General features: G+C 41.6%; 1 protein-coding gene and 1 long non-coding RNA gene across 6 annotated transcripts in view; both read left to right on the top strand.

Moving 5' to 3' along the window:
- Positions 1-5,433: 5,433 nt before the first annotated feature.
- LOC135233755 (1-acyl-sn-glycerol-3-phosphate acyltransferase alpha-like) overlaps positions 5,434-26,186 on the top strand; it is a 35,069-nt gene continuing 14,316 nt past the window's right edge. For 4 of the 5 annotated variants that reach the window (XM_064297620.1, XM_064297619.1, XM_064297618.1 and 1 more), the window contains exons 1-2: positions 5,434-5,606; positions 14,530-14,678. In XM_064297620.1, the coding sequence (XP_064153690.1) occupies positions 5,434-5,606; positions 14,530-14,678 (322 nt within the window). The remainder of the gene's footprint in view (positions 5,607-14,529; positions 14,679-26,186) is intronic. The other variant, XM_064297617.1, reaches the window with a different exon arrangement.
- LOC135233776 (uncharacterized) lies at positions 18,706-25,706 on the top strand. Its single transcript, XR_010323933.1, has 2 exons — positions 18,706-19,964; positions 25,012-25,706. It is a non-coding gene; the product is annotated as an uncharacterized LOC135233776 (long non-coding RNA).

The following is a 26,186-nucleotide window of genomic DNA, read 5'->3' as shown; positions in this document are numbered from 1 at the left end:
ATCCAAGTACTAATCAAGTCCACACTTGCTTAGCTTCAGCGATTCAGCAGGGGCAGGTGGTGGTCTGCCGGCTATTGATCGCAAGGGTGTTGGGTGGGATTCAGTTCAGGGCTCAGTACAGGCTTGTAAAGAATGGTGTGGAAGAAGTTGACTGGCCTGCACAGAACCCTGACCTCAACCTCATCCAACACATTGGGATAAACAGAAATATGGCAGGACTGTACCAATCAGGATTTCTTCTTGCTGATTTTTAAAACCAAATCAGCCGATTCCAATAGCCGATTTTTATTTATTTATTTTTTTTTTTAAGCAGCAGACCGTAACAAAGAAAATATTTTTTATTTGCTCCACAGATTACCAATACATTCAGATACATTCATTACATTACATTACAGGCGTTTAGCAGATGCTCTTATCCGGAGCAACTTTTACATAGCATTTACATATTACCATTTGTACAGCTGGATATATACTGAAGCAATGCAGGTTAAGTACCTTGCTCAAGGGTACAACGGCAGTGGCCTTCCCGGGAATCAAAAGTGTAACCTTTATGCCTAGTGCACACTACATGATTTTGGTGCCGCAGACTAATTTTCAAGGTTTTAAGAGAATATTAACAAAAATCCCCACTCTTTACTTGATCAGTGCGCACGCCCGTGCCCAAAAGTCTTCTCATGTGACATGGTCAGAGACCCACCCGATCCAGTTGTAAGCCCATCTGCGACTCTTGCCAGAATATCAAACTGGTTTGATTTTATGTTAAGTTTTTAGGCATGTGTCAGGGAAATTACCGTTTCCCATCTCCACATACCCAGAGGTGAGATCCTTCCCCGATAACACAGAGTCGCAGCACTTTCAAAGATCAATAAGACTTTTATTCAACTTGCAAGAAGAAGAAAGAATGAGAGTACTCACAAAACTCTCTGAAGTTTCAGATCCATAGGCCGTTCCTTATATCCACAATCTCAGTAACTTTCCACTATGCACAGGAGGCGTGTTTCTCCTTCTCACGCAAACAGTTGCAGTCTGCCCTAATTAATCTTTACCCTCCATAGCAGTGGACAGCCCGTCTGACAACCTTGGTCTCCTAAATTTATTTTGTCTGCTGATAAGGTTGACCGTACAACAAATCCTCCAGGGTGCGGTGCCATCCACCAGGCCTCCCAATGCCTGGAGAATGGGACAACCTGTTTTTTCTCACTTAGGTCTTGGTCATTTATCTTTTGGTTACTGATCAGCCTTCTCACTTTCCAGAAATTAGAACAGACTATGCAAAGGTTTAAACACTTGATCAGAAACTATTTGCTATAAAGAGTATATTTCTAATCAGTTACATTGGGATATATGGTATAACAATAATCAAGGCAGTAATAAAGAATATATTAAATCACGTGATTGTCTCTATGTTAACACACATATACTGTCAATCAGAAAATTACTCTTACATTTCCCTCCTTTTATCATTTCATGATAACGTAAACAATTTTCTGATTCTTGTGGGCCATGTGGATTAGCAGGACAATGATGAGGCTGATGAGGCACAGCAGGGCCAGGCCAACCCCAATACTGTAGCCCAATCATCTGAAGGGATTGAACCCCTTGGTTTGCATGCCCTCGCGTGGCATGTTGGGAGCAGAGGTTACTAGCACGTGCTCCTTGATGTGTTGGTTCTCGGTGAGTTTTTAAACTCAGAGAGAACTAGTGATTCCTGCGCATCGGTCGAGGTGGGTCTTGCACCCTTATCCCTCCTTGGGTGCTGGTGGAGCCCTTTTGCAGTGGCTGGCGTGGACCCAAGAGGCGCGGCCTTCCACTCACATGGCTGTTGGCGTGGTGAGTAGAACCTGGTAAGGACCCCTCCACCTGGGCTGGTTCCACTTCTTCCTCCAGAAGTCTTTTATCACCACCCAGTCACCTGGCTGCAGATTGTGCAGAGGGCCGCTGGCTGGCACTGGGAGAGCTGTTTGACCTGTTGATGCACAGATCTCAGAACATTGGTTAGCTGAACACAGTAACATACCATTCGAGTGTCTGCCAGGTACTGGTCCAGCATCATCCCCTGGGGGTGGCATCCAGTTCTCATAGGCCGCCCCGTGATCACCCCTTATGGGGACAGGCCTGTTGCGGAGTGGGCCCTCCCCTGAATACCTGTAAGGACTACTGGCAGGGCCTGGACCCAGTCTAGACTGGTTTCTCCCATTACTTTGGTCACCCGACCTTTAATGGTTCCATTTACCCTCTCTACCGCCCCCCCCCCGCCCCCACAGGGTGGTAAGCACAATGGAACTTCATTTCAATCCCTAGAAATTTGGACACTTCCTCCAAAATTTTATTTACAAAATGTGTGCCCCTGTCTGAAGAGAGCTTCCTCGGGATCCCCCACCTAGGAATAATCTCCATCAGCAGTACCTTTGCTAAGGTAAGGTAAGAAAAACTTCAACCCATTTAGAAAACATCAATGATCACCAAACAATATTTCTTCCCCCTGCATGGGGTTAGTTCAGTGATGTCCATCATTAGGTGATCGAACGGTTCCTGTGGAGTTGGATGGGCTGCATTTGGGACCTTCTGGCCCCACCCTGCATTATTTACAGCACAAATAACACATTTTTCATAAAATGTTTTGCATAAGTTGAAAATCCACTCGTGTCCCAGTGTCTAGAGATTAAAGATACCATCTCTCCTTTTGACACATGATCTTGTCCATGTGTCAATTTAGAATAATAGGGAAACAAATAGCGGGGCAAACAGGGTTTACCTCTGGGGCCTAGCCAGAACCCATTGCTGCAGGTGCCATCCCGCATCCAGTCTTTGAGAGTAATATGCAGCAGGCCTGTTTTTGTCACCATGTTTTTGTAAGAGAAATGCAGACATGTAATCAGCCTTCTAGTCCACAGCCAAAATAAAAGGTTTATCCATGTCAGGCAGACCCAGAGGGGGAGTGGAGGTCAGCTGTTGTTTCAATTTCTGAAAGGAGATTTCGGCACTCTCTGTCCATGTTACTTTGTCGTTGGCAGAGAGATTGTGGCCGTGGGCTAAGTCCTGCAATGGCTGAGAGAGTTCTGCATAATCAGGAATCCACTGTCTGCAATAACCGGTCATACCTAGAAATGACATCACCTGCTTTTTTGTTAGAGGTTTAGGGAGGCCAAGAATCGCCTGGATTCTGTCAGTCCCCAGAGATTTCCCTCTTTAGAATTTGGCCTCTTTTGGCCTAGTAGGTATGTTACTAGGTATGTTACCTCACGAGTTTTTCACGTTTGACCTTGTGGCCCTGTGCAGCTAGGAATGTTAACAGCTCATGAATGCAGCTGCCCTCATCTGGTGAGCAGACGAGGAGGTCATCAACATACTGAATAAGGGTACTTTGCTCTGAGGAGAAGTGGAACTGCTCTAAGTGTTCCTGCAGCGCAGCAGAGAATACAGCTGGTGATTCAGCATAGCCTTGCGGCATGCGAGACCAGGCGTATCTCTTTCCCTTAAATGTGAAAGCAAACCAGTACAGGGAATTGATATCAACCGGTATACTGAAAAATGCATTTGCAAGATCGATCACAGTAAAATAAGTTGCATTGCCCGGGACTTGAGCTAGGATGGTGGCAGGATTAGGTACAACCGGGGCGCGCTGTTTCGCAGTGCTGTTTACAGCTCGCAGATCTTGCACAAAATGCCAAGACCCATCAGGCTTTTTCACAGGCAAGATTGGGGACAGTTAGGGCAGGGAACCACGACACCAGCTTTTAACAATGCATCAAACACAGGGCCAATCCCTTCCTCGGCCTCTGGGCAGAGGGGGTTTTGGTGTTTACATGGTCTGTAATATGATTTAGGGGTAACTTGGAGTGGAGTTGCCCCAGTCATGAGCCCCACAACATGTTTTGACGTAGCCCACAATTGAGAGGGAATTGCATTCAAGTCTGACACGTAGGTAGGTGTAGGTGTCCCGTAGCATTTTGTGAATGCTGCAGACACCAGTCAGTGTGATCTGACTTATGGTGTGGGAGTTCTGGCCTTTTAAAGTATGACCCTTTGTTATAGCGCCACCATTTTAGCGGAGAACGCTTCCACGCTGCAACTAAAAAGTCAACATATGGGCAAACAATATGGCGGACATAGGTGGTCCCAATAGCAAAGTTGTAGAGCAGAGTTCAGATGCATATGTCGATGAAGTTTTGTGTTGATCTGACTTCTGGTGTGGGAGTTATGACCTTTTACGCATGACCCTTTGTTATAGCGCCACCATCTGGCTGACATAGGTGATTTGTAGTGCCTGAGTAGTGGGGGGCCATAGGAACCCACCTACCAAATTTGGTTGCTCTAGGACTTATGGGTGCTGAGCCTCAGACACTTTTAGCAGAGAAAAATAATAATAATAATAGTAATAATAATAATAATCCTAACAGATACAATAGGGTTCCAGCAGCTTCACTGCTTGGACCCCTAATAATAATAATCCTAACAGATACAATAGTGTTCCAGCAGCTTTGCTGCTTGGACTCCTAATTAGAAAGGTTACAATTCCTGAAGGAATTGTGTGGGCTTGCTTACCGATGGGTATGAGCAACATGTTTTGTGGGGCGCGTAAATGAACATTCTACAATGCTTTCATATGGGGAAAAATTGCTCACAAAAAAATGAATATTTCAAGAAGTTTTGAATATTTCAAAAAATCTGAATGCAAGCAACAATGTCTGGAACTAGCCAATAATTTTGGTGTAAAAAGTTTGAATGTAGTGGAAAAACTGTAGGACTAGTTAGAGTTAGAAAAACTGGGCGGTAAGTGCAGATAAAAAAAAAAACATGAAAGATATCAAGAGTATAATAAGCACTAATAATAAGTTCATCTCAAAGCGTTTTATAAGGTTACATCAAGCATAGTATAAACATAGGCTGTTCGAGCTGTAGGTATTCGAAGTGACCTCAAAGGCGGAGCTTTGTTGGCGCAGGTTATAGGTAGCACTCAAGGTGCGACATCAGGTAGCTAAATACTATATAAGTCGGACAGAAAAAGGCAGGGCAGAGGAAGGTAACGGCAGAGTAGTGGTGTGTAGTTTACTTCCCAGGTGTTTGGCGTATCATTTCATCGTTTAGAACACTAAGTATGAAGGGGACGATTAAAATAAGAACCAAGCCCTGAACAGGATAAAACAAAGTCTTCGTTGACTGCCAATATCTGAAAACTAAACTAGACATTTAACTATAGCTAAACTTATGAACTCTTGAAATCGTTTGCAGAAATACGTCAACCGATTCAGACTCAACTCGCAATTTGCCTATCTGCCGGTTTGCATTCTCGCCAATCTGAAATTCTGGTTGCAATATATCAATAAAACCAAGCTGTTGTAGCTAGCGAACATAACGTCAATCAGGGAGATAAGAGTTAGCCACGTTTTTCCACGTAGCTGTGCCAGTGCCTCCGTGCAATAGCCTATTGACATGGATGTTCTCTGGATTTCCCTGCTTGCAGTCCCTGTGCTTCTGTGGTCCAGTGGGACGTTTTTATTTTACTTTAAAACAATTTTATACTTCGTCTCGATGGTGTGCCTAGCCGTAGTAACAATCCCGATGTGTATTTTGAAAAGCGGTGGCAGGAACGTGGAAAACATGAGGTGAGTTCTGCTGCACAAACGTATTTTAATCCTTTACCGTTATTTTAATATGACCGAAATTCTTGCCTTTTATTATTCACTCTGAAACAATATGGTGCTTGTATGGTAGGCTATATAGGCTACAGGATTTCTGTTCATAAGTCTTAAAAAGTGGTATGGAGCACGTCTACATCAAACTGAACATTTAGGGACCGTGACAAGGACGTTGTTTTTCATATATTAAAATGGGATTAGTTCTCCAGCACGTCACTCAAGTGTTCCAGAAAAGGGGAATCCAGTAATGGGGCTATGGAGATCCAAGCCAAGCTGTTTGACTCGTCTTGGGTCTATGGTTGATATTTGACTATTTAAATTACAGTAGGCCTATATCTGCGGCCATTATACACACGGAAACAATTATGGGCAGCTGTTGTTGGCATCGCATTGAATTCTTTGTACAAAGTGCAAAATCTGCCAGTTATCAGGCAGTTGTAGCTTTTCGGTGAGCCCTATCCTTGATCTCTCTTACAAACGGTTTGATTTTGTTCTGGCCGTTCTTAGGCCTATATCATATACTGTTGAATATGCTATTTGTTTCTGTATTGCAATCTCAGTCTGTATAAAAACAATAAAAGTTTTTATAATTGAGTATTTCACTGAACAGGCTGAATCCATAATCACCCTTCTGGGGCTACCTGTAGTGCTATTGATAACATAGTACATTTTTGGCAAGCCGTTTTAGCTTTAATTCATTTCTAGAGGATATCGCAAATACAGTTCTAACTAGTTAGAATGCAAATTCTTGATATCAGAAATTCAGTTGTAACTAGTTATAATTCAAGCGTTTTCCCCATTCATTTCAGTGGGACCTTTCATTTTTGATATCAAGAATTGAATTTTAACTAGTTAAAATACAATTCTTGATATCAAGAATTCCTATTTTAACTACTTAAAATTGAATTCATGATATCAGAAATAGGTATTTTAACTAGTTGAAATTATATTGTTCATATCAGTAATTGATTTTATATCAGAAATTGGCATTTTAACTAGGTCAAATTCCAACTCCCATTGAAATGAATGAGAAAAACGTTTTAAATCTGACTAGTTAAAATTTCCGATATCAATAATATGCATTTTAACTAGTTAAAATCGAATTTCTGATATCAGAAATACACATAACTAGTTACAATTGAATTTCTGATATCAAGAATTTTCATTCTAACTAGTTAGAATTAGAATTTTCAATATCCTCTAGAAATGAATTAAAGCTACAACTGCTTGCCATACAACCGGAGGGCCAGCCCTACAAACGTGAATGTCTGTGACTGAGTAGCCTCGCGAGCCAGTCTCTTTTTTCACTCCGTTCAACAGAGCCTGCCTGGCCGATTCCTTGGCGTTCTAGGCATAAACGAAAGAGGCAACCTTCCCGGGATAGTTGTATTTTCCCAACCAATCAGAGTGTTTTGGCCAGGCGTGGTCTGAAACGTGCACCGGAAAACATTACCGGAGACAAACTTTTCCACAGACCCACATCAGTTCGCCACTATTAGGGGAAAATTATTGTATTGATTCTAACGGGCAAACAATCAAAACCATTGCTGCTTCTGGCCTTTTTTTCTGGGTATTTATTTGATAGCAGACTGCATACTGTAGGCCACGCTTGAAAAATTAAACTTGCCAAATCCTGTAGGCAGGCAAGCAAGCGAGTACATCTGTTCGATAACAGCGAATCCAAACATACGCGCTGAAGGTCCTTCAATGAAGTCACGCCATGTATTTGGCAAGTCTGTGATATAACAGAATTAAAATCTTATTTGAATTTGTCCATAATTCTGTTTTTAGCAGATAATTTGGGTTAGCTCGATAGCTTTGTCGTTTCGCTGATGTGTTTCAGTCGGGATTTAGATTGCAGCACACACGGAACAGAGGGAGTGTCGCGGGGGGGAGAGAGAATCGGCACACTGAGATAGACCGCTCGATTAACCAATAGGGAAACTGGCTCCCATCGGCAGAGGTTCCTCCCTTTTGCCCAAGAAAGTACATGCGTTCGTCCCAAGCGGCCAAAACCAGACTTCGTTTTTGAAGCTCATTTCCTGGTGTTGTAGTTCTTGGTTGCTCACTAGCGCCACTACGGATGGCTCCAGTATGTTTTCATATCCGGTTTCCATGTAAGTCTACGGTACAAATGCGATCAAAATACAAAGTCAATAATTTTTTCTCACAAGAACAAATAGTCATAATAGGTGTATTTTATTCGTCTTATGACTGTCCATGGGTCGATTTCATGATTTATTGCGTCATTTGGGCACAGTGCCAATATTTGTTCTGGACCAATGAGGTACAGCTTGCGTCACTTCCGGATTACTGCGGAGGACTGAGCTACAGTAGGGGCTACAATCTGTGGTCACTGGGGTGGGAGGTGGCGTCTCTTGGCCTTGACATTGCGGCTCCGACCACGGTCCACCTGTGCGAAGTCAGAAAATGCAGGCATCCCATTTTGTAGTGGTTTCACTATAGCGTGTGCTATTTACAGCTGCACTAGACGACCATAAAATAATCCTCCTCTGAAGTTTTGCGGTAGCCGAGTCATTTTTACTATGTCCTTTAGCCCACTTAACCAAATAATTAGTTGGCAGAAAGCGTAATCAGCTAACGCTTATTTGCTATATGTGGTAGTCCAGTAGCCTATGCTAAAACAGTTCGCAACTTCGGCTACCAAGCCATTTGACTAGCTAGCTAACCCTAACCGGCAAATATTCCATCTGTCAAACGTGTTTGACGGCTTGTCAGTCGTGTACATTCTGTCAATGTCTACCTGGGCCATGCTTCACGGATGTGACAAAGCTACTATAATCCCAATTTTGGGATAAACACTGCAAATATTTCAGTTTCACGAAGCGAATTAAGAGTCTTAAGGTTTATTTGCTGGATAACATACAACACACAATGAAATCACACACACAGAATTTAACGAAATTAAGCATCATTGCAAGACTGGCATTTAGAAAGGAACATGTTTTTAGCATTTAAGAGACCGACAAGAGCATTTAAGCCAGTGGTTCTCAGAATCGGTCCTGGGGGCTCCTTGCGTATATTGGCTTTTCTCCATTGGTTTTGATGATCTACAAGAAAAAAACAATAATAATTAGAAATTCAATGTACATTATTTTTGTCTTCATGCACCAGGTGGAAAACGTGCTCTACAAAGTGCGTTGTCATATTTACATGCCTGCAGATCAGTTATTAAAATACTTGGTAGATTTGTTAATTACCGCTGAATGTGTTAATTTTTATTCGTTTAAAAGTGACTTGTGAACAATCGGTCAGCTAGCGTCACCCAGCAGGTGAACACCACAAACGGTGATGGAGTAGCAGTTAGGCTACTTGTAGTCGATGTTCTTCCCCTGTGGTCATATTGCTAATGTGTAAGCTAACCACGGATAGCCTACCTAGCTCACTGGCAGGTTATGCTAGCTAAACATAGGCCTATTCGTTTTGCTGAGAAACATAAATTGAAGATAACTGAACATCATTTTATAATTAATGTCATACATATAACGTGATTACATGACACAGTACAGTCACGGACAGAAATTAAACTCTGTGAACATTTGATAATATATTTTAAAACATAATGACAGACTGTCAGCTAGCCTCGAGTTCGTTCTGCAATCGTTCGTTCAGGTTGATGGGCTTTTCCGCACCGAACTGTCAATCACATTGTAAAATCACAGAACCGCTTAACTCCAGTGTTTTGGCTCCAAATCGACAACATGGCCGCGTCCGCCATTGAGTTACAAAACGTGTTTTAGAAACCCACAGATAGTCAATGGGTGATGTCACAGTAGCTTTGTCCATATGTTTTACAGTCTCTGGTCTGTGGGCGCCACCTCCCACCCCAGTGATCATAGACTGTAGCCCCTACTGTAGCTTAGTCCTCCGCAGTAATCAGGAAGTGACGCAAACTGTACCTTATTGGTCCACAACAAATATAACAGTGCCCAAATGACACAATAAATCATGAAATCGGCCCATGGACAGTCATAAGATGAATAAAATACACACATTGTGACTATTTGTTCTTGTGAGGAAAAAATGATTGACTTTGTATTTTGACTGCATTTGTACCGTAGACTTACATGGAAACCGGATATGGAAACACCTATACTGGAGCCAACCACAGTGGCGTTAGTGAGCAACGTCTCTCAACAAGACCAGGAAGTGAGCTTCAAAAACCAAGTCTGGTTTTGGCTGCTTGGTTCGTCCAGACCAGACTAGTGACTGAGTGACTGACTGAGTCATGAAGTTACACCATTGGTCGGCCGGATCACGTGTGTTCGGTCCAGCCGTATACTAAGTTTTGACCTGGTCTTGTTTAACTTCGTATGAAACGTCTGTACTTATGGTGATTGGGGATCTGAACCTTGACTGGCTATCCTCTTCATCTGTTAGTCTGAGGAATTGCTGTAGTGAATTGGATCTTACTCAGCTCATCACCATGCCAACTTGGCCTAGCTTGAAGAATCAGGAAAAATCTACCTTTTTGGGTTTTATTTTGACAAACAGTTCACATAAGTATACAGCCAGTATTGTTTTTACCATTGATTTAAGTGAGCACTGCCCAATTGATTGCATTGGAGATACAAAGCAGCCAGGTCCCATTTCATATTCATGTCAAACGAAATTAAGCATTTTAATTAACAGGGTTTTTTTAAAAATTTTTTTTTTAACATAATTTGTTTTTTTTTAGTGATTTTGATAGAATGTGATATCACTGAGTCTGAGGTAGCTCTTAGGTATTTATTTTAGGTATGTCTTTGACATTTTTTGCTAATAAGCATGCTCCTTTTATGAAATTTAGGGTTAAAAATAGAAACAATCCACGGTCCTCATTTGAGCTGTAAAAATTGTTAAGCTTGAAGGATAGGGCCAAAGGATTGGCAGACTGTTAAGCAACTGCGGAACATGTGCACCAGAGAAATTAAAATGCTAAATCATCCTACTTTGTTTAAACGCTGTCTGATTGTGGTGGTAATCCTGCAAAATTTTGGAAAACAGTTAAAGAAGAAACCTGCTTGTCATTTAATGCCTTATCTAATAATCTCATTCATGGCTCATATACCATATCAGAAAAGGAACAAATATGTAATGCTTTTAATTAACTAATTCATTCATTTGATTCATTTTATTTCTGCAGGTAATTTGTTTGAAAAAGCAGCATCTCATAAGATTACGATGGTTGAGCCACAAAAACTGAGCATAAGCAGTCGTGCTGAAATTTTCTTTGAGACTACTATCTGTAAATGAGGTGCTAGAAGCCAACCAAAAAAAAGCTACTGGTGCTGATACTCTTGATCTTGAGACTTTTATTGTCGGCAGCATCTCTTATAGCTTCCCCATTAATTCACATTTTTAATCTGATTCTCTGCTGGAAGTATTCCTAATGTTTGGAAAGCAGCATATCTCTTGCCCTTACATAAAGGTGGAGATGTAAGAGATCCAAACAACTACCACCCAATATCAAAGCTTTCCTGCTTAGCTAAAATTTTAGTAATTAAGTAATTAATAGTCAAATCCATTCATATCTTTCCTATCAGAGTATTCTAAATTCCCACCAGTCTAGTTTCAGGCCTGGTCACAGTACTTTGACTGCAACCTGTCAATTATTAAATGACATTGTCTCTTGCCTGAATAAAAAAGAGCATTGTCTTGCCTTGTTTATTGACTTGTCAAAAGCATTTGATACCGTTGACCTCTAAATTCTTTTAGATTAAATCCATTAGTAGATCCAAAGAGAACAACAAAATCGGTTTAAAAATTCTCATGTAAGATGCTGTAGAAATTCTGAGGGTCCAATGTTACAAATATTTGGGTAGATGAAAACATCATACAAGATGCACGTTGACAAACTGTTCAAAAAAACTGAAATGCAAATTATTTTCAAAAACATTTCTCTATAGAAACAACCAATGTCTGATCATGAGAACTAGATTTCATATTAAGGCAACATCACTTTTAGGCTATGGTGACATTATTTATATGCATGCAACAGCGAAGCCTCTCGATGCAGTTTACCATCGTGCCCTCAGGTTCATTACTGGGGATGCTTTTAGAACACATCACTGTGTTCTCTACCAGAAGGTAGGCTGGCCTTCACTTAATACCAGGAGAGAGGAACCCTGCCTACTATTTGCCTACAAAGCATACCTGAATAAGCTGCCATCTTGTATAACATCTCTTTTAATATTTAAAATAGCTACTTGCATCCGTTCACGTAAGGAATAAACCACTCTGGGCTGTCCTGTTATTGGAAAATCATGTATTTTGGGGGTGGTTAAGCATTGTATAAAGGAATATATAAGTCTGGAAATTCCTCACTCTAAATCTGAACTGGGGAAATCATCCTTTTTATGCATCACAAAAATGGAATGACCAACTGAGTACCTTAAGATTGAAATGGTTCATTCCATTTAATCAGTTCGAATTATTATAGTATGATTTCTTAAATATTCTTAAATATTTTATTGTTGTTCGTATTATTATTACTGTTATTATTTGTTTTTCATTATTGTTATTTATTCATTTTTAGATAATTCTTATGTCTTTTAATTGCTTTATTACCACTTTTACTGTCCTACTGTGTAGTCAGGGTGTCATTGTAAAAGAGAGCTCTGTTCTAAACTAGCCTTTCCTGATTAAATAAAGGCAATTCAATTGAATTGACTTTTCTACATTGTATTCTATAGCAATTCAATTGTACTTCTAAAGACATGCCCCTTTCTAGTTGTGATATGTAGCCGAATACAATAGCCATTTATAGGCCTATAACTAGCCATGATGCCATTACAGCCCTTCAGGTACAGTCAGCATTGGCGAATCGACAAGCAGATTGACACGTTGACATACAAGTATAATGAGCTGGTTTTCCATAACCGCCCTTTTGTGAAAAAGCATTTTATAGGAACTGCCTTCAGGACATCAGAAAGCCTAAAATGACGTATACCAGTGTTTCCCCTGAGGATTGTTTATATTTGTTCATTACATTTTATTGCAAATATTATCAGATTATTACATTTTGCTGTCCAGACAGAGTTCACATTCCTGGCATTACTGTGCTGTTTTGAAAACCGTCTCCAGCTTCCGGCAGTGGCACACTTGAGCCTGCAACTTCTCTTCCACTACCACCCTTTCCTCTCTGTCTCCCCTCACTCACAGCTGGGCCTGCTGCTTCTCTTTCAGCACCTGCACGTGCTGGCTTTCCCTATGCACCCTTAACCCTTGCACGATCACACTAATCTCACTGAATGTCATCGGTAATTGAAAAAATTTCTATGTTTTATTTGCAACACATTGAAGCCCCTATAGCTATGGAGATTTATTTATTTATTTTTACTGTCTGTCTCTCCAGATAAAAGATTTAACTTTATGGCATTTTTCACACTAAAGGTTATGAGGGGTGGAAGTAACAAAAATGATAAATTAAACACTGAATCGATTAAATTGTAATTAAATTAATTGATTCTGCATTTAATTAATACATTTTTGTTACTGAAATATTTAATTTGATTGCATTTTATTTGATTCAAAATTTCATTTAACTGAAGTTTAATCGATTCAGCGTTTAATTCATTATTTTTGTTACTTCCACGCCCTTTAAATTGTACTGGGGACACCGTGAATGATCATAATGAAAAAGCAACCCATAGACTAAAACAATTTGTGCAGTAATGGTCTCAAACATGCTGTCAGAACGATTTGGCAGATAATATAATCACATACTAATTCTAAACATAAATTATGAGCTTTAATGTCATTGGTGCCCCAATATCAGGACAACACTATGGTTTTCATCAATTTCAGTTAAAATAGTAGCTAACAATACCACTGCTACAATAACAGTAACGTTATGATAAACTACCTGTGGTGCTGTTTCTCCCTCCTCCTCCTCTAGCCTTCTTTTTATAAAGATTTTTTCTGCACTAATCTTTGTCCAAAAGTTAACATTTTCATTCGTTAGTTGGGTGAACGCTGATGCTTGGTAAATGCTAGCAAACGTTAATCAAAATATTGTTGGTAACCTTTCAGTCTCTCTTAGGACAGTGGACTCTTTCTTTTGAGGAAATGATGCAAAACAATGGCAAAATTTTACTGATATACTGACTGCCCTCCAAATTATGCTTGCGTTCACGCACTGATTTGTGGATGCCTAGCTCTATTTGCGATTGAGTACGAGTTATGAGATGGAAAGGGGGAGGAGCAGCTTATGCAGCAAAAATACAGTCAGCTGTATGTCACTTTGACAGTAGAAAAAATAATGAATGCGAAAGACTGTCTGCTGTCCTTTTAAAAAAAATAATGTTATACGATAGTAAAGGGCTCATGGCTCGGCATGGTTCCTAATTACATTACATTACAGGCATTTAGCAGATGCTCTTATCCAGAGCGACTTACACAACTTTTACATAGCATTTTACATTGTATCCATTTATACAGCTGGATATATACTGAAGCAATTTCGGTTAAGTACCTTGCTCAAGGGTACAACGGAAGTGTCCTACCCGGGAGTTGAACCTGCGACCTTTCGGTTACAAGCCGAGTTCCTTACCCACTGTGCTACACTCCGTCCTTGTAAACTCAGCAGTCGGTGTGATTGTCTGATATTATTGCATGGCTGGCTTCCATAAATAGAAATGATTACAAAACCTCTGACAATGACTTGAAGACTGGGTTATTAGAACTGTGTACCATCTTTTACTGAACATCTGTCTAATTATTTCTGCACAATTGTGAAATATCGTGACTTGTTTAGAACTACTATAGTTACCAACCAATATACAAAAACATGTATTTCTGGTATATTATCAATATTTAAATGATTTACATAGTAACCTTCATACAGGTGGTGGGTGAGTTAGATATGATTTAATGACTGCTTCATCAGGTTTTTGATTGACAGGGTGATCCGCTTCCTGGTTCAACATGTGAAGTACTTAATGGGTCTGCGATTTGTGGTGAGCGGCAGGGAGAACCTTCAGGTGGATGGACCATACGTGATCATCTCCAACCACCAGAGCTCTCTGGATGTCCTCGGTATGCCCCCACAGTTCCAGCATATTAATACCCTTCACGCTTTTTGCTAATGGCATGAAAAACCTTGTATCTCCATTTTTTGTTTTAACATAATGAATACGCAAGTACACATATAGTTCAACATAATGTCAGTGTTTCGTAACTCAACAACTAATAAAGTTGGTTCAGAAACCATAAAATTAAGCCATAATGTTATCCTAATGCTTTGCCTTTGGAAAATGTTTTGCTGACAGACGGGTGACACATTAAAAGAAAATCCAGAATCAGTGATTGGAGGAATGTAACAAATGCCGATGCTTCCATACAGGTGTACTGCATGATTCAATTAAGCAATCAACATCCTATCATGCTCTGTGGAATGTATAAAAATGCTGAGCAGGCCCAGTTAACCTCGATTTTCTATCAAGAAGGCAAGAGGAAAGGTTCCAAGTAACTTTGAAAGAGGGTTCACTATTGGGGCTCAGATGGCAGGAGCTTCAGTCACAAAGAATGCTCAACTGGCTAGTGTTTCAGTCGGATCAGTGACTAAAGTGAGATATATATATGAGTGTGTATGTGTGTGCGCGTATATATGTATATAATATACATACATACACAGTTCAGTCCATAAGTATTTGGACTGTGACATAATTAGGGGTCCTATGAGGTAGGAACCCTATTGTTTTCGTTGGTATTCTTATTCTTATTCTTATTATTATTCTTTTCCTGGACTTGGTCAAAAAACTCAAAGTCCTTGACCAAAAATGATATAAATTAAAGCCGCAAGCGGCGTTGGGAGGGGTCCAACCATTGGCACAATCGCACCCCCTATGGAGCGATTTTAAAATGGCTTTGTCCTCATGATCATATGCCGTCACCCAACATATCTACTGAATATCATGATGATCGTATAAAATATTGATGACTTATGGCCAAGTTTGTGCTAAGAGATGCTGTCGGATGACTTAGTTGCGTCGCCATAGATGTGTCCTGGCTGCTTCCCGTAAAGGCCTTTACTATGTCGTAACGCTTAGATGGCATGTCGTAACACATACATGGCCCGGCGTGTATGTACAGCTGCAGCGCTTCCATGCTGTAACTAAAAAAGGCGTCACACTAGTGTCACGATTCCAAAATTTTGACTGTCATACCGATACCAGGTTTAGTATCACGATACTCAATACTGAAACAATATTGATTCAATATTCGGTACCTAACAATACTGAAAATACCTTCATAGATCAGAAACCTAATGTCCAAAAGGGTTAACCTCATTTTTGAATTCACAGTTTATTAAAAACCTGGTTTATGAACAACCTTTAAGTTGAAGCCTGTTCAACATATTAATAAGCATAGGCCAATCGTGTTACAACACTAAACAATAGAGAAATATATTAAATAAATTTCAAAAATGTAACTATTGTAAACTAAATAATCTTTAAACAGGTCTTTCACTTTTAAATAGATCTAAAAACAGCATATTCTAATAACAATACAGCATCTTCCTATAATAACATATTTACAAATTAGAACACCTATTGCTACTGAAGTCAACTGAGTGGAAGCTTGCGCTGTATCAGGGAAGTGAATGCACAAGCGCAGGTCACCTCACTTGGCAACCTTAGTTGCTACTGCCATCTAGCGAAGATTCTGACAAACTACACTTTTCATCCTCTAAATCAGTAATGCGGGAGACATGTCCCTGGCTTTTACATTTGATGCAAAACTACCGAACGTCGGAAAATTCTAATATGGAACCGTTTTTTTTTTGTTTTTTTTGTTTTTGTTTTTTTAAGTACCGAGAAAGTGCTGAAGTTTTGGTATACGGTGCAACACTACGTCAGACACATATTCCAATCCATAGCTCAGCTTAGCAGAGAATGCACATTTCAGAGCGCCTCAGAGACAGAATAATAACACATAAATACGCATTTCAAATAATAAAGACGACATTGAGAAAAAACGAAACAAAAGACGAAATATCAACTCGCGACCTGCGTAGTGCTCGCAGAATAGCCTACCGTATTATTTATTTAGACACTGGCATATAAGAAATTTTTCGGTTACGCTGACCGATAAAACGCTATTCCAAAAGCAAAATCAGACATGTTATACATCGTTAGAAAGCTTATACTCTCACCTACGGAATAAATGAATTGTCAATCAAGCCAAATTGTACTAAAAAGGGCGACAAAGCCGTAAGCAACAGGTGTGGTATTATGCACAGCTATTTTTGAAGGTAGCCACAAATGCGCGTCTATTTCACAGACGGATTGTCCAAGACAATATATGACCACCCAGTCGCAAAAGGGACATCTCTACACGTAAAACCATTGGTAAAATTGTATATTTGTTCAATGTTTAGACCCAGATATTGACTGTAGAATAACATGGTATAATTTTTAAAAACTTTGTCTCATTTATTTCGTTATTCAGTGGGCAGCATTTTCACTGCTGTATTGGCATATTTTAGGGCTAATGTCGGGTTTATCTTGTTGCTACGGAATATTGCATTACATTACATTACAGGCATTTGGCAGACGCTCCTATCCAGAGCGACGTACAACAAAGTTTATAATCATAACCAGGAACAAGTGTGTCGAAAACCCTACAGGGCAGTAGCCTACCGTTCCGAGTGCAGGGAACAACCTGGGAACAACAAGTTCAACTTGGACCCTGTAGGTTAAACTGGTTAACATTAACACGAACAAGAACAGCAACAACGCAGTCTATGCAAAAATACAAGCAATAGTTAAGACGAGTGCATTAACTAAGTCACCTACGAAACAGCTAACTAGTTACAACCCTAACCTTATAGTCAATTTAGAGATTAAATTGAGAATACGATTTCTCAGCATAATGACGGATTTAAAGAGTAAACAAACTCACCCGTTATTGTCTTCAAATGGATCCATGTCAAAGAAAAGTAATGATTCATCCTCTCAAAGCTTTACTGTAGCGTATTATTTATTTAGACATTGTCAGAGTACAGCATAAATTGCGTCTTTTGTGAATATTCAATGTTAGAAATTGCAGCGAGAAACTGCAGCTGTAGACACAAGATAGTCTGTTATGTTATGGTAGCAACGGAACGAAGCGGACTATATATGTATTAGGCTACCGTCATTGTTTCATTATACCAGCGTGTTTTCGCGCGTTTGCACAGAAACTCAGAACCTATAAATAAAATGGTTTAGCTCTTTCTCAGCATAATGACAGATTCAAAGACTAAACAAACTCACCCGATACTGTCTTCAAATGGATGCAGGCTCAAGAACTGTCTTCCATTGCTTCCGCGACGCTCAGACCCTCCCCTCACTGCTAAAAACTAGACCTACGGTGTCGGATTACTTGCCTCGCCATGGTTGTCGCTTGCCGTAAAGAAGTTTACTAGATGTCGTAACTGTTTAGATTTGGAGCTCCAGCTCTTCCGCACCCCACCTAATAAAAAAGTCCAAATAACGGGCAAACAATATGGCAGACATAGGTGGTCCCGAAAGCGAAGTTGTAGAGCACATTCAGATGCATCGGTCCATGAAGTTTTGTGATGATCTGACTTACGGTGTGGGAGTTATGACCTTTTAAACATGACCCTTTGTTATAGCGCCACCATCTGGCCGACATAGGTGATTTTTAGTTCCTGGGTAGTGGGGGGCCATAGGAACCGACCTAACAAATTTGGTTGGACTACAACTTATGGATGCTGAGCCTCAGACATTTTAGTGGAGAAAACTTCCACGCCCCAACTAAAAAGTCAAAATGGCGGGGAAACAGTATGGCGGACATAGGTCAAACAAAGTTGACAAAGTTGTACAGCACGCTCAGATGCATAGGTCCATGAAGTTTTGTGTTGATGTAATTTATGATGTGGGAGTTATGGCCTTTTACGCGTTACCCTTTGTTATAGCGCCGACATAAGTGATTTTTAGTGCCTGAGTAGTGGGGGGGCCATAGAAACCCACCTGCCAAATTTGGTTGCTCTAGGACTTATGGTTGCTGAGCCTCAGACACTTTTAGCGGAGAAAAATAATAATAAGAATAATAATAATCCTAACAGATACAATAGGGTTCCACCAGCTTCGCTGCTTGGACCCCTAATTACCAGGTTGAAACTAGAGACCATGAGTAACTATGCCAGAAAGAATGACCATGATTCGTCCATAGATGGCGCTATAGTAACCGATTCAAAAAGCAAATTTCAAAATGCTGGCATTTCCACCCCTTTTGCTGAAAATTTATGAAACCAGGTGTACTAGTGTCATTTCTCATGAGGAACACATATGCCTCAAGAACCCATAAAGTCCGCCATGATGGATTTTTCTGCAGATTGAAAATTTGACAAAACCTATAAAAAGTTTCTTCTAATAAACCGTAAGTCCGATTGGTCCGGAATTGGCCATGCACGTGTATGGTGCATGTCTCCCTATAGGGTGTTAACAGCTAAGAGATCCTTTCCAAGATGATGGAGAAACTGGTATTTTTAATAAAACATAATTTGGCCACAAATTTCAAATGCTTATAACTTTTTACAACAATAATCTAGGGACTTGAAATGGACTGGGCATGAAGAGGGCCTTCTCTCATTATCATGACAAAGCTAGATAACATGGCTTAAAATGATCCACGTTAGAAGTGTTTTATCGGCGTTTTTACTGTCTGGTTAGCTTGCTACGATGACACGTGACTAGATGACTCGCTTGCAATAACGCATTGGCTATTGACACAGCATCATATAGCTAGTAGCTAATATCATTATCTCAGATAAAAAAAAACAAATGTGTGATGCATTCAATCACCATTTTATTTTGGCTGGTTATTTATTTGAGAATACAGCGATGTCCTCTGGAAATGTAGATCCTACGCTGCCTATGTGCTGACTGCCACTTCATAAAGGCTTGCTAGCCAGCTAGCTTGCTAAAGTGAACCAAATATGTTAGCTAGCTCGCTCGCTTGATAATGAGGATTGATAAACATAGTGGTCATATAAATGCTTTTAATTAAAAACTTTCTCTAAATATACATACCTTTATTGTGGCAATCGAATCTGTGCAGACAAGTCTTGCAGTGGAGAATATTGGATGAGGCACGAGTGACAGACGTCTTATTACAGAAGTAGCACGTCAGCTGCTGCAGTTCACACTTGTATTAGAGCTCCCTCTACTGGATAATTCTAGTAAATAGCAATTACAACGTTCGAAAAATCGGGACACATCGGCTGCATAACTGCCGATTCCGATGTCGTCAAAAAGGTCAAATAATGGCCGATATATCGGCCAAACCGATATATCGGTCTGGCTCTACTGTCAAGTTTAACCCTCTGGGGTCGAGAGCTCCGCCGGTGGAGCTCGACAAGATGAAATTAACTTTCGTTTCTATTTGGATGATTAACTTCACGTGCTGTTATCATACAGACGCAACAAAAACATTGACAGAAACCTTAGAATCGTGACTTTCCAATGCGCCCATTGGCAAATGATATGAATTGTTTTTAAAGTTTTAAATTTGATTAATTAGACCATGTATGCTTCGTTAAACTTTACTCATTACTATGTGAATTTCGCTCAGCGGGAAGTCCGCCCAAATCGCATTCACATGTTAACAACATTATAATTACTCTCCATAGAAGGAGACTAAAGGAGGGGCGATGCGAGATCCATGTGAGAAATGCCAAGTCTGCGAAAGCGGGATAGAATGTCAAAGTGTCGCCTAATTCACTTCTTTTGAGGTGAACATTTTGTTTAATTTTGGAAAATGGTCCGTCCGGAAGCCGACACTGATGAAGAGCGGTGTCATTTCGAACAGCGAACTGATCCAGCTGAGGATCAACTTAATGCGTAAGTATATTTCTTATGATCATATTGGTAAATATGTGTACTGTATTGCAACGTATCTGTGTGTTTGTAGGAATATCCAGCAATATGCGCGTTTGTAAATTCCCACACTACGAACGATTCAAACTATTGCATCTCAAAATTATAGGCTAGGCTTTCTGCGTCTGGTTGTGTTAGAAGTATCAGGTAGACTGTATGTTTTTCGATCATATTGGTAATAAATAGCCCGTGGCGTGGCTAGGATTCTAAAACTGATGTCCTTGCACAATCGATATTAGCTTACTGTAAGTAAATTCGGGAAATAGCAATATAATAACCACTTAGCTAAACAGACCTAGCCTACTTCAGATTGAGGCATTGTTATTGATGAGTTGCGTGTAGTTGAGCTGGAATATCAATGTTTATTTAGTTTAGCTAATGTTGTTTCGTTGATAGCTTGCATTATTTGTAAATGTGTGCTGTATTACATTCTCTGTGTGTTTGTAGGAATATTCACTAATACGCGCTTGTAAATTCCCACACTACGAACGATTCTAACCATTGCTTCTCAAAATTATAGGCTACCTCTCTGCGTCTGGTTGTGTTTGTTTGGTTCTTTGTTTGTATATGATGTAACCATGTCACATTTCCTAAGTTTTGTTTTCATTAGTTAGTGGTTTGCCCCTTTTTTGTAAAGCACATGTAATTTTCACCTGTTGAAGGAAATGTGCTATATAAATAAAGTTTGATTTGATGTCACATTTCCTAACAATTTTGTTTTTATCATATTTACAGAGATGCTGATCAGGAAACACGGCCTAGTTCACCACTAGCTAAGAGGCCACACAAGCGTTGCAAGAGTACACCAGTCTCATCTCATCTTCCATGCGTATAGTTTGCTTCAATAAATGTTGCAAGGCAGACTTCATCTCCGCCTATGCCTCCCTCCTATCCCTGCAGTTCCTTGGCCTCACAGAGACCTGGATCACACCAGACAACTCTGCCACTCCTGCTGCCCTCTCATCCTCCTACTCCTTCTCCCACACCCCCCGGCGATCTGGCCGTGGTGGTGGTACTGGTCTACTGATCTCCCCAACCTGGAAATTCTCTGTTCTACCCCTCCCTGACCTGTCTATATCCACTTTTGAATTCCATCCTGTCTCTATCACCTACCCTGCTAACCTCTATATTATTGTTATTTATCGTCCCCCTGGGAAGCTTCCTGGATGAGCTAGACACCCTGCTCAGCTCCTTCCCTGAGGACGGCACCCCGCTGATCCTCCTGGGAGATTTTAACATCCACCTAGAGGCCTCCCAGTCTGCTGCCTTCCTACCACTACTCCACTCCTTCGACCTCTCCCTACAACACTCTCCCCCAACCCACAAGGCAGGCAACCTCCTAGACCTGATCTTCCTGAGGGCCTGCTCCAGCTCCAATCTTACGGTTACCCCCCTGCATACGTCTGACCATCACTTCATCTCCTTCTCCCTCCCCCTCTCTCCACATCCTCCCTCTCCTCCTCCCATCCCCACTGTCACTGTCTGCCGTAACCTCCGCTCCCTATCACCCTCTTCTCTTGCTCCCAGAGTGACTGCTTCCCTCCCCCCTCTTCAATCATTTTCCAAGCTCCCCACCAACTCTGCATCCTCCACCCTAACTTCATCTCTCTCCTCAGCACTCGACTCCCTATGCCCCTTCGTCCCTAGGCCAGCACGTTCATCCCCTCCTAGTCCATGGATGTCTGACATCTTACGCACCTCCAGGGCCAGCCTCCGCGCTGCTGAGAGGAAGTGGGCCAAATCCAGGGACCCATCTGACCTCTCAGCCTATCAGTCTCTCCTGACAGTTTTCTTCTGCTGTCACTGCCGCTAAGGCAAAATTCTACCAAACTAAAATTCATAACTCCATTTTTAACCCTCGTCAACTTTTCTCTATTTTCTCTTCTCTCCTCAGCGTGCCACCTCCTCCACCCCAGTCTTCCTTCACTGCAGATGACTTTGCAGCATTCTTTGACGAAAAGATTGCAGACATCCGCAGCTCCATTGCCCCCTCCGCGCCCTTCGCCCCCTCTGTGCCCTCCGCCCCCTGTTTCTCCACATTTTCTGCCCTCTCAGACTCTGAAGTTTCCCAGCTTCTGCTCACCCACTGCCCTACCACCTGCGCCCTCGACCCTATCCCCTCATCTCTCCTCCAGGCAATCACACCAGACATCCTCCCTTTTGTCACCTCCCTCGTGAACTCCTCCCTGTCTTCTGGATGTTTCCCCTCATCCTTCAAGAGGGCCCACATCACCCCGCTCCTGAAGAAACCCACACTAGATCCTTCACTCATTCAGAACTACTGCCCGGTATCTGTCCTCCCTTTCCTATCCAAAACACTTGAACGTGCTGCATCTAACCAGCTCTCTGCTTTCTTCTCTCAGAACAACCTGCTTGATCCCCACCAGTCTGGCTTCAGGCCTGGCCACTCGACCGAGACTGCACTTCTCTCGGTCAGTGAGTCACTCCATGCCGCACGAGCAGCCTCCCTCTCCTCTGTCCTGATTCTTCTAGACCTCTCCGCTGCATTTGACACTGTGAAGCACTCTATCCTCCTGTCCTCCCTGGCAGCAACAGGGATCTGCGGCACAGTCCTTGACTGGATTGAGTCTTACCTCTCTGACCGTTCCTTCCAGGTTGCCTGGGCGGGTAAGGTATCACCACCCCGCCCCCTCGCCACCGGAGTTCCCCAGGGCTCAGTCCTCGGTCCCCTTCTCTTCTCCTTGTACACCAGATCCCTTGGCCCTGTAATATCTGCCCATAGCTTGTCCTATCACTCCTATGCCGACGACACGCAACTCTTTCTCTCCTTCTCCACATCGGACACACAGGTCCTTGCCCGCATCTCCGCTTGCCTGAGGGACATACAGAGCTGGATGGACAATCACCACCTGAAGCTCAACGCGGGAAAGACGGAGCTAATCTTTATTCCTGCTCTATCCTCTCCCCTCCTCGACTTTTCCATTTCCCTAGGGGACACCTTAGTGACATCATCACCCTGTGCCAAGAATCTCGGAGTGGTGATGGACAACAGGCTGTCCCTCTCCAAGAACACCGCAGCAGTAAGCCGGGCATGCAGATTTTTCCTGTATAACATTCGCAGAATCTGCCCCTTTCTCACCACCTACTCAACCCAGCTCCTGGTCCAAGCAATGGTTCTATCCCGCCTGGACTACTGCAACTCTCTTCTGGCTGGACTACCGGCATCTGCCACCAGACCCCTGCAACTCATTCAGAATGCTGCGGCTCATCTGGTCTTCAACCTCCCCAGACACTCCCACGTCACTCCCCTGCTCACTACCCTCCACTGGCTGCCTGTTATAGCTCGCATCAAATTTAAAACATTGGTCCTAGCATACCAGGCAGTCAAGGGATCAGCCCTAGCATACCTCCACCAGATATTCAAACCCTACATGCCAGCCAGATCCCTCCGTTCTGCTACCTCAGGACGCCTAGCACCTCCCCCTCTTCGCACCTTCACTTCCAGAACACGTCTCCTGTCTGTTTTGGCCCCACGATGGTGGAATGACCTCCCTGTGGAGGTCAGAACAGCTGAGACACTAACCCATTTCAAACGACGACTGAAGACTCACCTCTTCAGGCTGCACCTCTCCCCATCCCTCCCTACCCCCCTGTAAATGACTGTAAGCTTAGGGTTGTAACTAGGCAGCTGTTTCGTAGGTGACTTAGGTGCATTAACTGTCTTAACTACTACTTGTATTTTTTCCATAGACTGCGTTGTTGCCGTTCTCGTTGTTAGTGTTAATCAGTTTAACCTTCACGGTCCAAGTTGAACTATGCGGTTGTTCCCTGCACTTGGACCGGTACTTCTCTCTAGGAGTTTCGTCATACTTGTTCCTGGTTATGGTTATACACTTTGTTGTACGTCGCTCTCGATAAGAGCGTCTGCTAAATGCCTGTAATGTAATGTAATGTTCTGAAAATCGAAAGATGTCTTTGTTTCTGTCTTCTAAATGGCTCACTGAGTCTTTGTCTTAGTGGTGGGGAGGCATGCGGCCAGGTGTGAATAGCCTACTTAGCTGGCAGGTCGTCCTACCCAATGCATATTCATTACAGAAAGGCCATTTGCCCTCCCATTCTCACCTGGTATTGAAAAATAGTAGTCACAGCACTAACTTTTAGCAATTTATTTTATATTTCTCATTGGATTTGCTAAAATATTTTGTCATCTTTTGATATCCAAGACCTTGATGAACACATTTCAGTGACCAAAAGTCTTAGTCACAATTGTTTAGTGTCTTTTATTACAACATTATTGTGCATGTTCAAAACTACTGTTTACAGTGTGTGTTTTTAGAGCAGTTTACAATCCACACATGATTATGACCTACTTCCTGCTGCCATATTATTGTAGCTGAGTTTGTGCTGAAAACAAAGATATGAAACACTTTGGAATCACTGTATATAAAGTTGATGAAATTTACACAAATGTCAGAGCATCGCACAATCACCAGTGTGCCTCATTTTACCCTTAGACCCCAGAGGATTAATTTGCATGTATTTGCATCCATATCAGCAAAACCATGTAGGAATTGCAGCCTTTTTAGACATATCCCCCCATTTTAGAGAATCAAGAGTAATTGGACAAATGAACATAACCTTAAAGTTGTTATATTTACTATTTGCTTGCAAATCTTTTGCATTTGATGACTGCCTGAAGTCTGTGACCCACCCAATGCCGGGTACCTTACTTGGTGATGCTCATCCAGGCCCGTACTGCATTCACCTTTACCAGTTCAAATCCAATGTGCAAGAGTACAGAGTCAACACAACACCAAGGTTGTCGCTGTCCAAATACTTACTGACTGCCCTGCAAATCTTTGTGTACATGCACATACATGTACTGGGGAAACATCTAACATTATATGAATATCAAGTAAGAACAGCTCTTCAAGAAGGAAAGCTTTTGAGGAATGAAGGAGATAGAAATATGCTTCATACACTGCTGTGTTCCACAACTTCTCATGAAGGCTCAATGGATGTTGAGATCTGGTGATTGTGGAGGCCATGGAAAACATTTTACTTCATCTTGCCCCCTTTAGATAACCTGTCTTTTTCTCTTTCCTTCTTTTGAATTTATTTTTGGGTAATGTTATCACTGTGTAATGATTATCTATCTAGCGGTGGTTTCTTTAGTTACAATGATTATTGTTAGGTTAATATACTTATTGATTATAAATGTGCCTCTCTGCGTTTATTGGTGATGTTGCATTTTTTAATTCCTGAGAATAACACTGATGTTCTCCACTACTGTACATTGCCCTGAAAAAGAACAACTGCCAGGTGATTGTAATGTTGCAATGTATCTGATAATGACCTGGCGCAGTTTCCCACCATGACCATTGCTCATATCTAAGGGTCCAAAGACCTCTTCTGATGGTAGCGTGAGTCGGTCATCCAATCAGACTCCAGGTTGCAGCAGGTTGCAGAGTCTAGGGATGAGTAATCCTGCTGGCACTGTGGTTACATTAATTGCTAATATAACCCAAGTACTGACGTAATGCAAGCTCAACAACTTGTTGGAAATGGCAAGGGCCGACTTTGCCTTGGATAGCATCTTGTTAACAGACGGACCACATCCTGTAGTCCATCAAAAGTTCAGTGTTCAACTTTTGACCTTTGTAAAACGCACATCAAAATTTGAACAAAACTTTGGGAA

Source organism: Anguilla rostrata, chromosome 10 (assembly GCF_018555375.3).
Source record: "Anguilla rostrata isolate EN2019 chromosome 10, ASM1855537v3, whole genome shotgun sequence".
In the NCBI taxonomy this organism is placed as follows: domain Eukaryota; kingdom Metazoa; phylum Chordata; class Actinopteri; order Anguilliformes; family Anguillidae; genus Anguilla; species Anguilla rostrata.
This window is presented reverse-complemented; position numbering and strand designations above follow the sequence as displayed.